The 18,248-nt window shown below is 46.1% G+C and overlaps 1 protein-coding gene across 34 annotated transcripts; it reads left to right on the top strand.

Moving 5' to 3' along the window:
• The first annotated feature begins 38 nt into the window (after positions 1–38).
• On the top strand, positions 39–16,587 carry CCNL2 (cyclin L2). 34 transcript variants are annotated; one of them, XR_015704239.1, is made up of 14 exons: positions 39–430; positions 1,369–1,443; positions 1,729–1,838; positions 2,115–2,235; positions 3,494–3,558; positions 6,385–6,484; positions 6,570–6,674; positions 6,906–7,047; positions 8,048–8,140; positions 9,420–9,534; positions 12,344–13,764; positions 15,274–15,535; positions 15,899–15,943; positions 16,027–16,587. XR_015704239.1 is itself a non-coding variant. In XM_087755141.1 (12 exons), the coding sequence occupies exons 1-12, from the start codon at positions 107–109 to the stop codon at positions 15,322–15,324; spliced, it is 1,419 nt and encodes a 472-aa protein (XP_087611267.1). In that variant the 5' UTR covers positions 43–106; the 3' UTR covers positions 15,325–16,587. The 34 variants fall into 34 exon arrangements, 9 of the variants coding, with proteins under 9 accessions (XP_087611274.1, XP_087611267.1, XP_087611269.1 ...); XR_015704240.1 differs by having other exon boundaries at positions 15,899–15,948; XR_015704236.1 differs by having other exon boundaries at positions 15,274–15,568.
• The last annotated feature ends 1,661 nt before the right edge of the window (positions 16,588–18,248 follow it).

Genomic DNA, 18,248 nt, shown 5'->3' with positions numbered 1-18,248 from the left:
TAGGCGTCGACCGGAGGTGGAAAGGGGCGGGGGGGGCGCTGGGGCAGAGGCGCCGCCCGGCGGGGAGGGAGAGCTCAGCCAGGCGAGGCGGCGGCACCACCACAAAATGGCGGCGGGGTCGGGCAGCGCGGCGGCTGTGGTAGCGGTAGGAGGTGGCGGCCCGGCGGGGCCTCAGGCTGCCGGCGCTACGGCGGTGGGATCCGCCTCGGCGGGGAGCGGCGCGCCGGTGCCGGGCCCCGGGGCGGTGCTGATCGGGGACCGGCTGTACTCGGGGGTGCTGATCACGCTGGAGAACTGCCTGCTGCCCGAACACACGCTGCGCTTCACCCCGTCCATGAGCAGCGGCCTCGACCCCGACACCGAGACCGAGCTGCGCGTCACCGGCTGCGAGCTCATCCAGGCGGCCGGCATCCTGCTGCGTCTCCCGCAGGTCGGGCTGGGGAGGCCTCTCGCTGGGGGAGAAGGCCGGGGCGGGTGTGGGGCCGGGCGTCTTCGCTCCCTGACAGGGGAGAGCTTTGTTCGCTAGGCCTCGGCCCGCCGGCGCGGCCGCCGCTTGGTCTCTAGGCCGCCATCCGCTGTTAGGGGTGCGGGGAGGGCTGGGGCGCTGCCCCTTTTGGCTGGGGTTTGGGCGGCCAGAGCCGCCGGGCCTCCCCGCGGGGCCTGCGGCCTTCCCCGCCCGGCCGGGCGCAGGAAGCGGGTGATGTAACCGCCTTCCTGCGCCGCCCCCGCCGCCTCCCCGGGCCGGCCCGGGCAGGGCGGGGGCTCCCGCAGAGCCTTCTCTAAGATGGGGGCTTGCGGAAAGAAAGACTTCTTAGCCTCCTTAGAATTGTAGTGACCACGGGAAGGGTTTGTTTCCTGGCAAAGTCCAACCGCAACCAGTCTCGTTGCTCTCCGAGTGTAAAATTTCCTAGGCATCTTCTAGCTACCGAGTCTCAGCTGCTCAAATTGTATTATGAGTATATGCAAATCATAATATGATTAGATTCCCCCCTCCTTTCGTGCCGAAAAAGTAGAATTTTTCTGGCGTATTGTCATAACTTCCAGTTTTATTGGGTTCTAGTGTTTGTGTTGGGTTTTTTTTATTTAATTTGGAGCATGTTTTCATTCTTCGTAAAATAAGTTTGCGATTTAACATATGTATTTGACTTACAGACAGCGTTTGTGATACTGATAACATTTTGGGCAACTCTAATTTGCTACTGAGGTAGGGGTGCTAGTTTTCATTAGATACCACTGAACTTACTCCCGTACTTAAATATAGCTTAGCTAGTCCTCTGGGTCTTAAATCTGTTGAAGTCATTCTAGGTAACTTCTTTTTGGAATTGGTAGTCGTTTTGTTAATACCTGTTGTGGTTACTTCCTTTTTAGGTGGCTATGGCTACAGGACAGGTGCTATTTCAACGTTTTTTTTATACCAAGTCTTTTGTGAAGCATTCCATGGAGGTAAGAAAATATTAAAAGATGTACATGGCTACAAATGTTATTTAATCTTTGATCTATTTTGGCGCATTGTGAACTTAGGTGTGATCAGAGTGTTGGTAACTAGCCTGTAGATTTTACTTACTGATCAACATGATTTTACAAAACTGCATAGTACTGATTTTGTCAAATTTTTAGTATTTCCTTGTTTTACCACCATTTTCTCTTGTTATCCCTCCTTAAGCTGTTGGAGGCGATCGGTTCCTGATTTGAGCAAAACATCAGTGTCTTGCAATACTTATATTTCAGCATGTGTCAATGGCCTGTGTTCATCTGGCATCCAAAATTGAAGAAGCACCAAGACGCATAAGGGATGTAATTAACGTGTTCCATCGCCTTAGACATCTACGGGAAAAAAAGTAAGCTTAGCCTTTGAAATAATCAGCAGTATTTACATTGTATATTAATTACGAAACTTCATGGGCCGATGATAGTATCATTCCCTGTTTCATAAATCAGGGAACATCTTGAAGAGATCTCATGAAGGAGAAAAGTGAGTTGACACACTTTATTAAGTAAATATTTTTGGTGTTATAAATAGTGATGTCTCTTATTTTTACACAAATGCAATTTAACCTGCATATGAGTACTCCTTGAGGTTAAGATTATCTTCACGATTTGAAATTGTCTTGCAGAAAACCTGTGCCTCTAATACTGGATCAAGAATATGTGAACTTGAAGAATCAAATTATTAAGGCAGAAAGAAGAGTGTTAAAGGAGTTGGGATTTTGTGTTCACGTAAAGCACCCTCATAAGGTTTGTACTGTATAAGTTAACTTTATAATCAGTGTTTCATAGGCTATAAATGCTTTGAGTAGACTGCTTAACTGCATGGAAGCTGTATGGTTTGTACATGATAACGCTGGTTAACTCAGTAAAGCTAGCTGCTTATGATCCCAATGTCTTCTTTTTCATTTAAGAGATTCTTACTAGTTGGTCTTGTGTCACTGCTGAATGACGACTGGAGGTGGATACAGATGCTAAGTATTCCTTTATATAAGTAGGTAGCTTTGGTGTTAGAAAACATCAGCCGAACATAGATTCTTAAGCAGAAAGGAATTTGGAGACCTAGGGTGGTGATATCCTGTCATCAGGAACACTGTGTGTCATGATCACTCCTTGTGGAAACAGGCTGAGGTTATTAAACCCGTATGAGCTAGTTAGCAGTGTTTCTTCTGTTCTGAAAAGTGCACTCGGGTGTGAAGGGTTTGACTAGAAATGAGACAATTCCCAATATTTGAGTATCACGTATCAGACTAGGATGATACTTGGAGGATGTAACTACTGCAAATGTTTAAGTTGGTGCTTTAGTACCATTAGCATTATGCCTTAAGTAGCTAAGTGTGGTAAAAGAACCTCCTCTTTCTGTGCCAGCAGAAATTGGGATCTTGCTCTTTCTTCTTCTAAAAACACTGCTGTCGTAAGGTCTTTTTAAGCCTGCTGGACTTTCAGAACTCACTCATGTTATCAGTACCCCAGAGGACAATTGTACTTGTTTGTTAATTGGTACACATTTTTGCTGTCAGAGTGGTCTTTTTATCTGCATCCTTGTTTTCCTTTCAAACCCAAGGAAAAAAAAACAACTAGAACTGAATAAGCCAGTGACCACAACATGTTAGATCTGTTCTCTGCAAATACTGTTATACTTCTGTTACTGCTTATTGCAGCTAGCAATATTTTCTCCCGAGTTACAGCTAAAAAGGAATCGTGAATTGTATAGGAGAACATACCTAGCTTGAAAACAGTTGAAGACATCTAGATGAATAGCCTGATGACTGAGCTCAGAAGATGGAGAGCTAGGAAGGTCAGATCTGGTTGAGTGTCAACTCATACAGACTTCTGCATTGGAGAGCAGCAGCTGTGTGGATAAACGCTGGGGATGTTGCAAACGCTCTCTCATGCAGAGTGTTTTAGAACTTGAAAGAGAATAACAGATGCCTCATGGATGTCCCTCTGAAATAAATAGGTGGCTCTCAAGATTCTTGTTAATAACTCGATAACCCATATCTTCCAGATAATCGTTATGTACCTTCAGGTATTAGAATGTGAACGTAACCAACACCTGGTCCAGACTTCATGGTAAGTTGATTTTCTTTGTTTTAAGAGACCAGCAGGGGCAGTAGCAGAAATATGTCACTTGAGGCACTCTGGGCAACATTGCTCAGAAATGATTGTGGGCCACACCAGACAGCTCCAGTGTTTCTTGGTGTGCCCCAAACTACTCCCCAAATGTTGATCGGCCTCTTAGATTAGAGGCACTGTTTTAATGGTAAGGTAGCTTTCCACCCTGACTTCTCACTTCCCTCCTCTCTGCTTTCACTTTTCAGCTGAAGGGAAAATGTTGAGTGGGTTATAGGGTTTTCTTGGTTTTTGTTCTTCAGAGAAAATTATGTGTAGTTGAAGTCTGTTACCAGTGCTGGGAAATGGCTTTTCCCAGGGCTTGAGCTTGATTACAGGTGTATCAAAAACTCGGCACAGATAAATTTCTTTTATCTATATAGATAATGCAAGATGTCAGCTTCTAAGACTGGATAAACTCAGTGTTTTCATGTTTGCCAAGAAATGTCCTCTGCCTTGTCGCTCTCATTACAGTAAAGATTTGCTTGGGGATGGGAAGCTTATGTAAAATTCCAGGTCTTAAACTTAACAAATAGATAATGCTTTTAAACAGTAATGCTTTTTAACAATACTGTGGTTTAAAAACCTTTAGTGAATCCAAAGATCATATTTCTGCTGACTGAACTGTCTGGTACTGTGACCTGTGTGTAGAGAACCAGTTTTGACTTTTCTTTTCTGTACTCTTTTAATCAAAGGGTAGCCTCTGAGGGTAAGTGACTAAGACTTCTCCTCTGCTGCCCAAGCGCTATGGTGCAGGGATAGCTGCCGTCTTCAGTCAAACCAAAGCAGGCTCTACAAAGAGAAGGCTGACTCTAGACAGGTGGTATATACATGCTAGTATAGTAACTGGCCAACTGCTTCTTGTGCTTATACTTTTTGACTTTTATTTTTATTGTGCATTTTGACTGTTGTATATTTTATAACCTGATTGTTGAAGTTCTGCAAGATTTTTAATGTTCTATTTCTATAACTGTTAAAATGATGTATTCTTAAGCGATAAAGCGAATTAAAGTGGGATTTAAGTCTTACGGGAATGAATTAACACAACAAAACCTGAAATCTAGCTTCCATTTGTAAAGTAGTTAGAAAACATTTGAGTAGATGTGTGAAGCTTGGAGTCAAATGCAATACTTAGGACTTAGAGAAACTTCCCACTGCCAGATTTCCCGGTACCGCTGCACGAAGTACTCAGATGTGAGTTACGGACTACTCATTACCAGTTTTCTACTTGTTATGAGAGGAGGGATGAAATTACCCCAACTGAGAAGTGGTTCAGATGTTTAAAATAACATATTTGTGTACTGATGCTTGTTGCTTCCAGTACCTGCAAACTGGTGGATATCCAGTATAATTGTTTTTTGAAATGTGCATTTTTTACAACATTACCTTTTTCTTAAAATATTGTGACAAGGATTCATTTCCTCCTGTGTCTGATTCTGAGCCCACAGGGAAAATACGCAGAGGCCAAACCTGGAAGCAGGCATGTTTTTCAATTTGGCAAATTAGGAAAAGGCTGTATGACTTCCAGATGTTTGAAGTACCACTTTTCCTTACCACTTCTTTTGCCAGAAGGTTTGTGCTCTCTTTGTAGTGGGATAAGAAAAGTAGGTTTTGAAGTTCCTTCTTCCAGAACGATGAGCTGATGTTTAGCTTTGCTTCTCTGGGGTAGCAGTTGCTCTTCGTATAAGCAAGAATGTAAGACAGCTGGGGCAGGTGGGAGGTTGATACTCTTGGGGTTCAAGTTCCTTTTGTCTGTCCTGTGTAAACTGGTTACAAGTGTTTGGACTGTGGTCTCTGCTTTGGATGTCTTGGGGGTTAGTGAATCCTTGTATACTGGGCACCCGCATGGTTAATTACTACTTTCAGAAAGCATATGATTTTGAGGACTTTCTGTTATGTTTGGTTTTAGCTTTTCCCCATCTGATACTTTGCTTGACGTAAAAATCTAGATCTTTTTAAGCACATCAGCTGACAGATTCAGAGGAAGTTACTTTGTGTATTTAAGATTTAGAAGAATAATGCTTAAGTGCACTGACTGGAATATATGCAATATTTTACAGTTTTCTCATTCTGTGAATATTCATTTTAAGCAACCTTACTGAAATGGGACAATTTGGAAACCGTATTTCATGTGCCAAAGAGGAGATCTGCCTGAATACTGAGTACTCTCCTGAATTGATGTTCCCAAACACCCTGATTTCTTCTATGGCTGCTTTTTGCATCAAAAAGAATTCTGTTCTGGATGGAAAATAATGCTTCTGAAGGAAAAGGAACCCCCTAAATCTCCAGTGGAAGTTGACGCGTGCTGAATTGGACTGCATTTTCATGGGAGAACGACTATGGGAGCTGCAGCTTTCAGCAAACCATCTGGGTTCAGCCCTATTGCAGAGAAACATGTGAACCTGAGAGTCTATAACTGAGTACTTCAGATTATGTTGTGTGTTGTCTTGATGAAAATAATTTTATTGCATGAGAGCAGGCCAGTAGAGATCCAGAAGGAAAAGTGAAGTTAAAATTGGTTCTCGTTTCACAACTGAATTTTCAGCAGCCAGTCAGTCAATCAGACTTAATTTCTGTCACACATCCCTCCCCTTGAGGGATTTTTTTTATTATTTTTTTTTAGTAAAATTATACAACTTTTCTTTAGATTTACAGGAGTATAATGTTAAGTCTAATAACTGAATGCAGAAAGAAATAGTCCTTGTAGAAGTAAAACCAAAACAAAAACCCAAAAAACACGAACAACTTTGCAGTGCCCTGCGACTTTGCCGATATCTTGTCTTTCAGGAATTACATGAATGATAGCCTGAGAACAGATGTCTTTGTAAGATTCCAGCCAGAAAGCATTGCCTGTGCATGTATTTACCTCGCAGCTAGGACACTGGAGGTGATCATACAGTTCCGTTAATTTCAAGTTTGTTAGTTCTTTTAATAGAAGCAGAAAACTGAGCGTGTCTTCCCCTCCCTTTCAGATTCCACTTCCTAATCGTCCACACTGGTTTTTACTCTTTGGAGCAACAGAGGAAGAAATTCAAGAAATCTGCTTAAAAATTTTGCAGCTCTATACTCGGAAAAAGGTTTGCTGCTTTTTCATATTGTGAGCCTTCATTAAAGGCTGCCACTTAGAACGTGAGTTGGAAAAACCTTGTCCCATTTGAAACCAGCTGCGAGCCTGGTATATGAGGTGGAACAGGATAGTAGTCACAGTGTCTGGGTCTCTTTAGATTCCTCCCCTCACCCCATAAGTGAGTAAGCACAAGGTCTAGTTTACTAAGTTTTTTTCATAAGCGGTGCTCCTGTGTTCACAGGTTGATTTATCTGATCTGGAAAGTAAAGTAGAAAAGAAGAAATTAGCTATCGAAGAGGCAAAAGCACAAGCGAAAGGTCTAGTACCTGAGGGAGCCCCGAGTTTGGATAACACATCAGGATTTTCCCCTATCCCGAAAAATGGCAAGTAGTGGATAACTTGTTTCTAATAACTCTTTCTCATCTTAAATGTATATTTACCCTTTTGGGATGCATATACAGTGTGGTTTAGTTTTTGTTTGGTTTTTTTAAGCTGACTTCTAGCAACTATTCCAATGGCAGACTTTGAATAGCATTGTAACTTTGTAATTTCTTGAAACAGATCAAGGCTAAAATCAAATCAGTCTAAAATTAAGGCTAGTTTAAAGTTGCATAGTACAGGGAGTTGCTTTTATGTGGTTTTGCAATAAACTTGAACAAATACTTGCAATTGGCGTATGATGCTAAAGCAATATTAAAGCATAGGTGTGATTAGGAACTCTGGCAGGAGTAGTATTTTTGGGTGACGGGTGGGGAGTATTTTCCTGTATACTTGGTCTGAAGCTTCCAGTCTGGCGCACGTCTTGCCTAGAAGGTAACGCTTACCATCTTCCTCCTCAGTTTACCTTTAAAAAGATACTGAATAATTGGCAAGAAAAGGAAGTTGCTGTTCGGCCTTCTTGAAGTGGCTCTGAAAGCGATGTGTTGCTATTGCAGTTAACTCCCCGGTTTTACTTCAATATTTTAGCAGAAATGTTTCAGATTACCTTCTGCCTTCTGGGAACTTCTTCAGATTCACTTTTTGTGGGCGGTTGTGTGCGCGTGCACGTGTGCACATAGGTGCAAGCTGCGTGTATACAGTACTCATTACAAAGATGATGAAACGGGGCGAGGGGAGGCTTCAGTCCTTCTTTCAGTCACTACCCATACTTTCAAAATAAAGTAACAAAGGCTTGTTTTTCTAGAGTCTCCAAAAGAGGTTAAAGGAAATAAACCTTCACCACTACCTGTTCAGGCAATGAAGAACGCTAAAAGGAAAACAGAGGGAGCAAAAAGAATGAGTTCAAATAGCCCAGTAAACGGGTGAGGCTTTCATAATGAAGAAGCTTATTTTCTCTCATTACTGCTTTAAGCAAAATCACTTACTGTTTATTGTCTCTTGCAGTGTTCAGAAAGGAAGAGAAAGCAGAAGTCGAAGCGGAAGTCGAGATCAAAGTTATTCAAGATCTCCGTCCAGATCCGCATCCCCTAAGCACAGGTATGTACTATGTAAAAGAAGGGCGTGCTGCGAGAAGGTCCCAGATGACAATTTCACAGAGTGAGCTTTGGTAGTTTCTTAATGAGAGGCTGTGAAATAACATCGCAGTATGTGCTGCTAGTTAAAGCTCCAGAAACATGATGGCTAAGAGTTGTGCTGCCTTGGCTCGCAGGTCAAGGGAGTTGCAGTGTCTGACCTTGCCATACCTGTCCCAAATAGATCGAAAAGAGAGTGTAAGCCTATTGGGACATTTTTGAATGTCAGCCTGTTTATTGGCGACATATGGCCCACCAAGCAGCAGGGTTGGTTTGTTCTTGTGGGTTTTTTATATTTAGAGCTGGGTGTTTGTGGTCACAACCTTTATATTTATACTGAACTGTACTGGAGTAGTTAAAGCATTTCCTGCAGTAGATGAACTCTTAACTCCAGCCTTAGTCTCACTGGCAGTCACTCCTGCAGAACCTTAATTTATGAAACGCAAAATGATCCGGTGTTGTATGTAGTTGAGGGTAGTAGAGATTCATGCCCCTCAGTCAAGGCAAGTTTGACTACTTATTCAGCAGTCTGTATCCTGTTGGATTTGGGTACTGATCCAAGTATGGCTTTGTATTAATGTGTATGTGGAAAAGACCAAAGCTAAAATCTGCTGATAAAAATTCTCCTTAAAATTTGAATTCAAAATTGCATCTTAGTAATTATCTGAATTTAATTCAACATCTTTAAAACCTGCTTTCTGTACTGCCCTTGACTTTGAAGTCCAGCACATAACCGTGCTACCCATAGAGGGGTAATCAAAGAGACAGAAAGGAACATTAACTCCAAAATCGGGCGTTTTGGTGACAGTATTACTATAACTGAAGCAGGAGAAGTGATTTTACCTTTTGTCTTATTGTTGGCAGCACTTGGAATCTGGCAGTTACTCTTAGCTATTCACGCATGTTTTCTAAGTAGTGAAGGAAAAAATCTAAAACAAACGTGACTACTGTACTCAAAATGGATTTGAGTTTTATAATAAGTAAATACTCAAATCAGTATTTCTACAGTAACCAGATGTGATCACATCTGGAACACAGGATTAGTTTTCATGCGATACTGAACAACAGAATACAGAACCAAGTGCCTGATCTCAAACCGTGCCTGCACGCCTTGGCTCTATGTGAGAAGCATTTGTCTATCTGGTACTTCAAGTGTGTCTGTATTGTGACTACATATAGGTGCTAATAGTAGTGTAGAGTAATTCTATTTAATATTGAGAAAATCATATGCTTTCCTTCTGTAGGAAAAGTGAAAGTTACTCCACATCAAGCGGTTCCAAATCCCACAGCCGTTCTAGGAGCCGCAGCGACTCTCCTCCAAGACAGTTCAACCACAGTTCTAGCTACAAAGGTTCCAAGGTGAGAAGTTACAAGAAATCAAAAGACTACAAATACTCCACACACAAACCGCGGAAATCACGCAGCAGGAGTTCATCACGTTCCAGGAGCCGATCGCGGGAGCGCTCTGACCATTCGGGGAAGTACAAGAAGAAGAGTCACTACTATAGAAATCACAGGCATGAGCGTTCCCGCTCCTATGAGCGAGCAAGTCATCGCTATGACCGAGACCATCCTGGCCACAGTAGGCACAGGCGATGAATAAAGCAAAAAGTTCTTTCCTTTGGAATTTAAGCAGTGGAGCTCTTCCCCGTTTGGTCTTTGCAGCATAGGCTTAACCTGGCTTGTAAACCACCTAGCTTGAGTAATGTCTATTCTGCTGGCAATTCCGTATTTACTGTCATGAATCCAAAGGAAAGACACTAACGAGACAGGAGGATGTGAAAGACTTAATCTGCTAAATGTCTTGGGGACTGTTCTGCTGGAGTGTCACCTCATAACACTGCAGAGCTTGTCTCTGGATGCTCCTATGCCCGCTCTTTAGTAATTTGCGTACCGTAGTGCAGTGGGGTGTTATTTGGGACTTCCAGTTCTGCAAGCAGGACCTCCATTGCTCAGTAGTTGGAATGCTGTGCTGAACAGTCCTTCCCTGTGGAACTAGAAGGCTCAAGACAGTTCATAAAAACCATTGGAGTGGCTTGGTGCTAACAAAGCTGTCTTTTCATACTGACTCAATTATGTTGTACAAATGTAAGGTGACTTTTTTAGGACTGTTGCCTATATTAGGTTATATATGTGTATATATATTTTGCAGTGTTACAGTACAGTATGGGAATATGGCCTTACTAGCCTTTACACTTTATCCACAATGTAAATACGCATTTGTTTAATACAGGTGGAAGATATATACAGAAAATTCAAAACTTGAATTCTATCAAAAGACTTGTGTAGAAAATTCTGATAAATGTGAAAGTATTTAGCTCTGTGTATTGAGAGTAGTATATTTTTATCTGTGCAATGCTGTGTGCAGGCCACCAGCTCATAAGACATTTCCTATATATACATTTTAAGTGGTTTGAAATTCTTTACTCAGGATCTTTGACACTCTGAAGAGTTAGTAGTTTGTCGATCTGCATGCTTGTTGAAGAACAGAGCATTAAAAAAAAAAAAGCAAAACCCCCACAGCCCAGTAGTATCAGTTCTAGTGGTATATCTGAGCTGTTACTCTCATGCTCCCTAATTTCATTAAAGTATTTGATTTTCTATTAAATTCACTTGATAGTAGTTTCTTATGAGCTGTACCACTGTTCCTACTCGTAAGGGAAGACATTTGGTGCTGAATCACGAGATTATCAAATTGTAGTAGATGTAAGATGAGCCGAAGTTGTTACACCCCGAGTACAAGTGTAGCAGATGTCTCGGCGGGCCCGTCCTGGGGGAGCAGGCTCGTGTGCTGGGTGAAGTAGGGTGCTGTGACTTGAGCCTTTCAAGCTCTGAGAGTAGATCTTAGCCGAACCGCTGCCTGCTGGTTAAACCGCCTCTGTCCGCTCTGCGGGGAGAAAGCTGCAGCAGGCTTTCTGTGGTCAGTCTTGTGGGTGCCTCGGTGTGACCGTGACTCTTCTAACACTTCTTTTAAATCCAAACCAATCTTAGGGCAATTTTTTAAATTTTCAGTATGGAGCTGAGGCAGCTGAAGGGATTTGCAGTCAGTCTTCCTTTAGCCAACCTCCAGTCTGCCATTTCCTGAGCTAGAGGTTGCATAGGGTTATTCTGTGTGATTACCAGCGGACGGATTTGTGAACTTGCCTAATTTTTGTTTGACCCGAGCGATGCTTTTGACCTCTGCAGCTCCCTCTGATGCTCTGTTCCGTAAGAGGAATTACTGCTTTACACACCAGTGTTACCTGTTCCAAATGCAGACGTTCAGGACAGTTTGAGTGGGTGCCCCTCTTCCCTGTGCAGGGGGAAGGCTCCTTATTTCCTCATCCCCTTGCCGCAGCAGCAGTTGGTTTGTAGTTTTTTACCGTAGTTCTGATCCCATTTCAGCTGAGAAAAGACAACTAATGGAGACAGGCAGCAGATACCAGGAAAGCTCCGTGGAGCTTCGGCAGAGCCCTGCTGTGGAATGCAGGTTAATCTGTTCCTGAATCAGCAAACTATCTGCCTTAACTTGATGTCTGCACACAGATGGAAACTCATTATTTCGTACTTGGTATGCTAAATAATTGAGTGGAAGCCAAAATATTAAGGTAGCTCAGACATAATGTGATACAGAAAGCAACTTTGATCTGTTCAGATACGAACAACCTGAAGTAACAACGTTCTCCAGGGAGTTCCCGTTTTAAGTCTGCTGCTTACTACCTGGATATTACTTGGAGCAGGTCAACCTCAGATCTCCGTTTACTAATTCCAGTTCTAAAAGGTAGTCAGTATTTCCCTGTTTAATTACTTCATTCTGCTCCGGGTGCTTCCAGAATTGCCTCTTGTCCAGTTCCCGAGGTAAGGAGCCTCTGGGGAGGTAGGTCTCAGCTGCAGCCTCCTCCACAGAGACTTTCAGAGGAATCACCTTAGTTAGCTACCGGCCTGACCTTCCTCCGGCGCAAGTAGCATGGGCAAGGATAAAGGCGAGACCCAGGCAGTGTACGCTTTTCTGCGTGAACATAATGTCCCTGGGCATAAAAATCGGCACCCGTCTTCTGTAAAGTGCTGTGCTTGTGTGGTCTGCTTTCCAGTACCTTTGTTAAAATCTGGAGAGGAGGAGGCAAGGGAGAAAGTGCGTGCATCTTTGCATTAAAGTGGGTTTGTTCCAAAACGAGGGATTGTCTCGCAGGATTGAAAGACGTCCTGTTGCAGAAGAGAACAATCTGGCTTCACCAGCAAAAAGCCCAACGCAGATCGCTACGCAGAACGCCTTGGCAGCGAGGTGGGGTTGGGAGAAGACGCTCAGAGGAGGTGCGAGAGCCCCGCCGAGATGCGGGGGCCGGTACGTTGGATGCACCTCCGCTTCGTGGAGGCGTGCGTGCCTGTGTTCACTCCCTGGCGTTACGGCACGCGGCCGCAAGGGCGGGCAAATGTTGTGTTGTTTCGCTTTGCTCGGGAAGTCCAAGATCGAAGAGAGAGCACGTGGATTCGGTAGCTTAGGGGAATTTACAAGCAAGTAGGTTTTCAGCATTTGCTGTGCTGAGTGCTAAGGACTCTGCTGTCTGTCGTGTTTCCCTCTGAAAATAACTGGCTCGGCATTCCGAAGCAGTCATTCCAGAGTTTCAGATTAAGCTCTTTGTAGTGGTCAACTTAACGAACCTTTAAATTAAATCCCTATTTCCTTGAAGTTAGGAATCTCGGGCATTCCGTTAGTTCAGGCACCTCTCCGGTTGATACCAAACGTAACATCCACCACTCCACAAAAGCCTGGGATGGAATGTGCATTTCTCGAACTTAAGATGCCGGTGGCAGATACCAGCTGGGTTTCACGAGCAGTAACAGCTCTGGTCCTCCTCACCGGCGCGATAACAACCGAGCTGCGCGGGTAAGTGCTGTAGGTGGTTTCTGGGAGGTGACAGAACCGTGGTTCGTGGGGATCTTCCCCCTGTGATGCACGGAGAAGAGAAATGGGCTGGGCGCCAGTTCTTGGGGTGTGAGAATGTTTCAAAGTGGACGAGCGAACATGTGCGATGGTTTTTCTGTGAGCCAGCCCCAGGGAGCTGTTGAGACCACGTGGGGAAGTGTGTGCCACGGACAACAAGCGAGCCAGAAGTCCCGTTAGCGGAGCTGACAGATTATTTTCTTTTCTTGGTGCCTGTTTGCATTTGTTCGCTTAATCTCTCGTAAGCGCAGTTCCTGTGGTAGGTGTCGAGTGGACGTGATTGGGCACAATACTGTAAAAGAGCCTGGAGAAAAAAGAAATCGGCCCAGTCTTTGGAGAAAACATTAAGAAATAGCGTCAAGTCATCTCGTTCCTCGCCTGTGCTCAGCGCCCTCTTCCAACTGCACTTTTTGTCTCTTTTCCGTCTGATTGTCAGTTGCTTTTTCCAAATGTTGCTACAGAGCTGAAAGGAACAGGGCTGCTTTTTGTCTTACTGGAAAAACATCCTTCACCTTGGGGTCATCTGGTGGGGTGGCGATCGGAAAGCACTGCTGTCTGCAGAACGGCGGAGGTTCCCGTGAAATGATGGGGAGAGAGCCTGCACCCTGCCCGCGACCTCGGGAATCGCCCTGCCGTCGGCCAGGCAGGTCCTGCCCCTCGGCTCTCTGGTGAGGAGCTTGCTCCCTGAGCCTGTTCTTGAATTTCTACTCGCTTTCCTAGTAAGCAGAGCTGAACGTGGCATAAATGATGCTTAATCCTGCTCAGACGTTATTTCGCTATTTACCAAAGGACCAACTGCTCTTCTCTAGGTACCACTAGTGTTTGATCTAGTGCGTGTTTCAGGAGGCCGGAGAAGTTGTCCAGGCCTGCGTTATGCCTCTCCTTGAATCCAGACAAAGTCCAAGTCCTTGGAGTCAGAAAACAGGACAGCCCCTGACCTGACTAGCTCCTCCAGCTGAAACCTTGCATAGTAATTTCACTGCGTTCATAGTACTGAGACCAATCTTCTTCCGTTAGCTCTCCCCAGCTGCCAGCGCTTGTGACTATATCACAGATCATACAAGGTTTAGAACTTGTTGACAACCTGTAGGCCTACAGGCCTGTAAGAAATGGTGAGAGAATCTTAAGTTTTCATTTTAAGAAAACAGGAAAAAATTCTAGTTCTCATGGTGACAAAGATTACAAAACACAGAAATCTGTGTATCAGGCTGAGCAAGCGAGATGAGCTTAGGTTTACCCAAAATAACCCACCACACTTTTGTGTACGTGCATGCGTGTGCAAGTCTCGGCTCTTAAGGTGAGTTACGACTTCTGTTTTCTGAACATCTGAAGGCTGCAACATGGCTCCCGCTCGTCACAACATCTCCCAGGTTACTCCTCTGATCGCTCGGTGTTCTCATGGAATTGCATGAACAGCAAAGCTTGGAGATCAGGGGAGAAAAGCAGCTTTCAGTTCCCTGTCAGACATTTGGAAGGGAGGCTTTAATTGAGATTTACCGTAAGCTTCAGTGCAGACGCTGCATCCGTGCAAAGCTGGGTGCTGAGGCCTTTGCACCTCTGGAAAATCAGCGTGGTGGGAAATGGGAGAGGTCCAACCTCTGTCAGAAGCCGTCCGCCTTCACTGCCAAGCTCCCTGCGTCTGCCTCTGGAGCCTGGCCAGAAGTTTTGGAGTCCATTGCCACCTCTGAAGCCCACTTAAGATCTGATGTGGCCAGGTCTGGAGTACTGAAAGTGGCCGTGGCTTTGGCTTATGGCAGAGTCGTGCACCTCTGTTTGCAGGGGCGACTGTGCTTCTGTTTGACTCCCTGGAGTCTGCTCAAACTGAATTCTGCTGGCCTGAAGGTCTGGGTTGGTGATTCAAAATCATTTAGTTAGAGGGAGTGTCTGTTTTAAACCTTTTGTTTGCTTTGCCCACAGGCTAACGCTCTAATAATGATCTATAGTTCCACAAACACTAGAAATACCCTGATATTCTGGTATGTTCTTGGTGAAAAAAGTGCCAGAGACCTAAAAAAAACGCACAACTACTCTTATAGCCTGTCCTGCACAAAGGCAGGCCTAGGCCAAAGAGCAGCTGAATGAATGGAGTCCACTCAAATACAGAAACTGCGAGTAGCAATTATTTAAGTGTTGCTTCATGCGAAATAAAAGGAGTATTTTCTCCCTTGTCCTGCCAGGTAACTCCTCTCCAAGGGCTGCCAGGCAACCCCTGTTTTTATTGCCTTTAAATGTGGGTGAGAAATGACGAAGCAAAGCAACTCTGCCTCTGGTGTATCTGGCTCGCCTCAGGTTGAGCTAAAACAGCATCAACGTTTGCCTCCTTACACTGGTTAACAGCGTGCTGAAACCGGGCCTTGACTTCAAGAGTCAGACAGAAGCAGGCCCGGAGGAACGAGCCGCCGGTGCGCGGAGCTTGGTTACAAGCCGTGGCAAACAGCGGTAAGAGCTGGAAAGGAGACGGCGAGGGCTGAGGTGAGAAACGCGGCTGGGGCCGGGCGGATTCACTCGGGGCGCGATGCCTCTCCAGCTGGTGGGAGAGAGCCCTGGTGCTGTGCGCTGGCTCCAGCCCAGCGAGGAGCTCCGGGCAAGGCGTCTCTCGCACGTGCCTTGCTACGTCTCGTAACTTGGATGTCTGCTCCTACTTCTGGGAGAAAATGCCTTACGAACGGGATGGGACCCTGCTCTCCCAGGGGAATCTGTCACCGACTGCCTGTGTGACCTTGGGCTGCGACTGGGTCCAGCTTCCCCATCGATAAAAGCAGAATAAGAGCTTTTTTCCTTCTTTTTATTTTTTTTTTTTAGGAAAACCTTGGAGCTTTGAGAAGCGTTACATAGAATTCTGTGCAGGTCAGGTCTGTGTCTTGTGCACCTAGACAACAGCAGGGATTTTCAGTATATGTTTTATTTACTGAATTTTCACCTTCCTCTAGTGAGACTGTCCCTTCCCCTTCGAGAAGGACTCCAAGGTCCAGACAAGAGCCGGGCACCCCGTGCGTGAAGTCCTGGCTGCGTTCTGGCAGTGACAAAACTCCCCTTGGCTTCGGTGGGTTTTGCCCCTTCTTGTTCGAGGAGTCAGCACAAAAACCGCTGGCGGCAGACTGTTCCCAATGGCTCAACAGAGAGGCGCTTCCAGCGGCAGGAGCCCGGCTGGAGGAGGAACGCAGCAAGGAATAGCTGAGGAACACCAACGCCGGCCCGGAGGCGCCGATCCCAGCGCTGCCACCACGGGCTGACCTCAGGCGCGATCCCAGCCATCCCCGGCAGCGCCGGCGCTCGTATGCACCGACGGTGAGGGCTGAGTAAATCACAGGCAGAAAGAGGCCACCGGAGCGGTCCTTACGCCTGACAGGGATTTTTTTGAAAATCCTCAAAAAACCAAAAAAATGCTGTTGGTAATGCACAAAGAGGATTGTTCTAGAATTAACGCAGTACACGTGGGAAGGAAGGTAACTGATTAAACCCCTTGGAAAAGTGCTAGTGTTTGTGGGACAGAGGTTTCTGGAACGGAGCTTTATTTGGAAGAAAGGAGAAAAACACAGGTATCGTCTACAGGGCAACCCTGCTGCTGGCTTGTTGCCGCATCCCATCTTTGCACAAAGCTGAGCTTTTCCCGCTCGCTGTAGAGATCAGTGGAATCTAAGCCTGTGGATCCACTTTCAATAAGGGGTGATGGATCCACACATGCATTTTTACAGATGGCAGAGCAATAATCGGACATTTCTTTGGTTGTTTTGATGCTCTGGAACCCCTTGATATTAACCATTGATTGCTGCGTATGCGTGTGAGCGCTGCGGCTTACGTGTGGCTGCGTACGTATGCATTCCAAACCCCCCTGCGTGAAACCGGCCTCTTATCTGCAAGGCTGAGCCCAGCCTTGGCCGCCCCCCGCCGCTGTCAGGGCAATCGGCCCCTTGGGCAATGCCGTTTCCAAAACCACTGAACCCTGGGAGGACAGAGGGGTTGGAGGCCCTGCCCAAAGATCCTATTGTGGAGTATCGCTCCCAGGTGATCCGTTCATGGCACGTGAGCCCCTTTCAGTCTTTAGAGCTTTTCCTTATGAAAACAATGCCAGCGGAGGATGCAATAGGGAAATGCTAAGAGGGACGTTCGTACTGCCTGAGGGCTGAGATACCGGAGCTGTGAACCCCCTCTCTCTCCTGTAGAGCCATGGGTAAAGGCAGGCGTTCAAATTTCAGTTAGACTTCTCCAAAGCCGGCCCTGCATGAGTCTGTCTGCAGAGGAACAGCAGCTGCCTAAACAAGGTACCAAACCTCCGCAATGCCAATGCGCTCTTGCTCGCTTGCCCACGGACAAGGGAAGCTGTTGTACAGCCGGGAGCTGATTCTCTAAATCCCAGCTGAGCGTCTGAACCTCGCCAGGGCCCAGGGAGAAAAGGGCTGGCCCAGCCCTGCTTCGCAGGCGGTAGGTGGCACGTGCATCCAGCGCTGCCTCCCGCCTCCTCTGCCACCCGCGCTCACAGCTGGTGAGAAGCCAATGGGGCTTCAAAATGAACGCAGCTAACCCAGCTTCTCCCCCTCGCAGCAGGGAAGGGACAACGTCTCCACAGCGCAAGTCCTCCCACAGGGAATGCGTTAACCCAACCAGTTCACGCTCAGGAGCTGCGCGGTGGCATTTGGCCCTGTGCGTGCTCTCCCCTCGTTATAGATGTGATGTGAAACGCGGCAGCTTAAACAAGAGGTGTCCATACCAACCCATTCTATCTCCTGTTTGTCACAAGGGAAGAGCATATTTATGTTATTTATTTATTTATATATGTCTGGGCACTCACCGCAGCCCCGATAACATGCAGCAAACCTGAAAAGCTGCAGCAAATTGGTTTGAGCCCAGTATGGAGACAAGGGTCCTGGTTCCCAGCCGACGTGTGTGCGTAACCCTGCCTGGGAGCGACGGAGGCCGGGGTGATTTTCCCGCAGAGGCCTGGCTGCTCGTCCGTAACTACAAATGAGCAAGAAACCACCTGAAAACCAAGGTGGCCGTTCCCCCCGTCGGCGTGCGTCATCCCAGGCAGCGCGCGATAGCTGGGTGTTGGCCCCTGACCCGCGGCTCAGTGGCCTCAAGACAAATCATTTCGACTCTGCCCCCAGCAGCGAAGCGGAGCCAGCTCGGCGCGCCGCTGCCGTTAGGTGGTTTC

This window comes from Nipponia nippon, unplaced genomic scaffold, assembly GCF_047370975.1.
Source record: "Nipponia nippon isolate SJK-2023a ecotype South Korea unplaced genomic scaffold, ASM4737097v1 scaffold_19, whole genome shotgun sequence".
NCBI classification, from domain to species: Eukaryota; Metazoa; Chordata; class Aves; order Pelecaniformes; family Threskiornithidae; genus Nipponia; species Nipponia nippon.
Note: the sequence above shows the minus strand (reverse complement) of the source record. Positions and strands in the feature narration are given on the sequence as shown.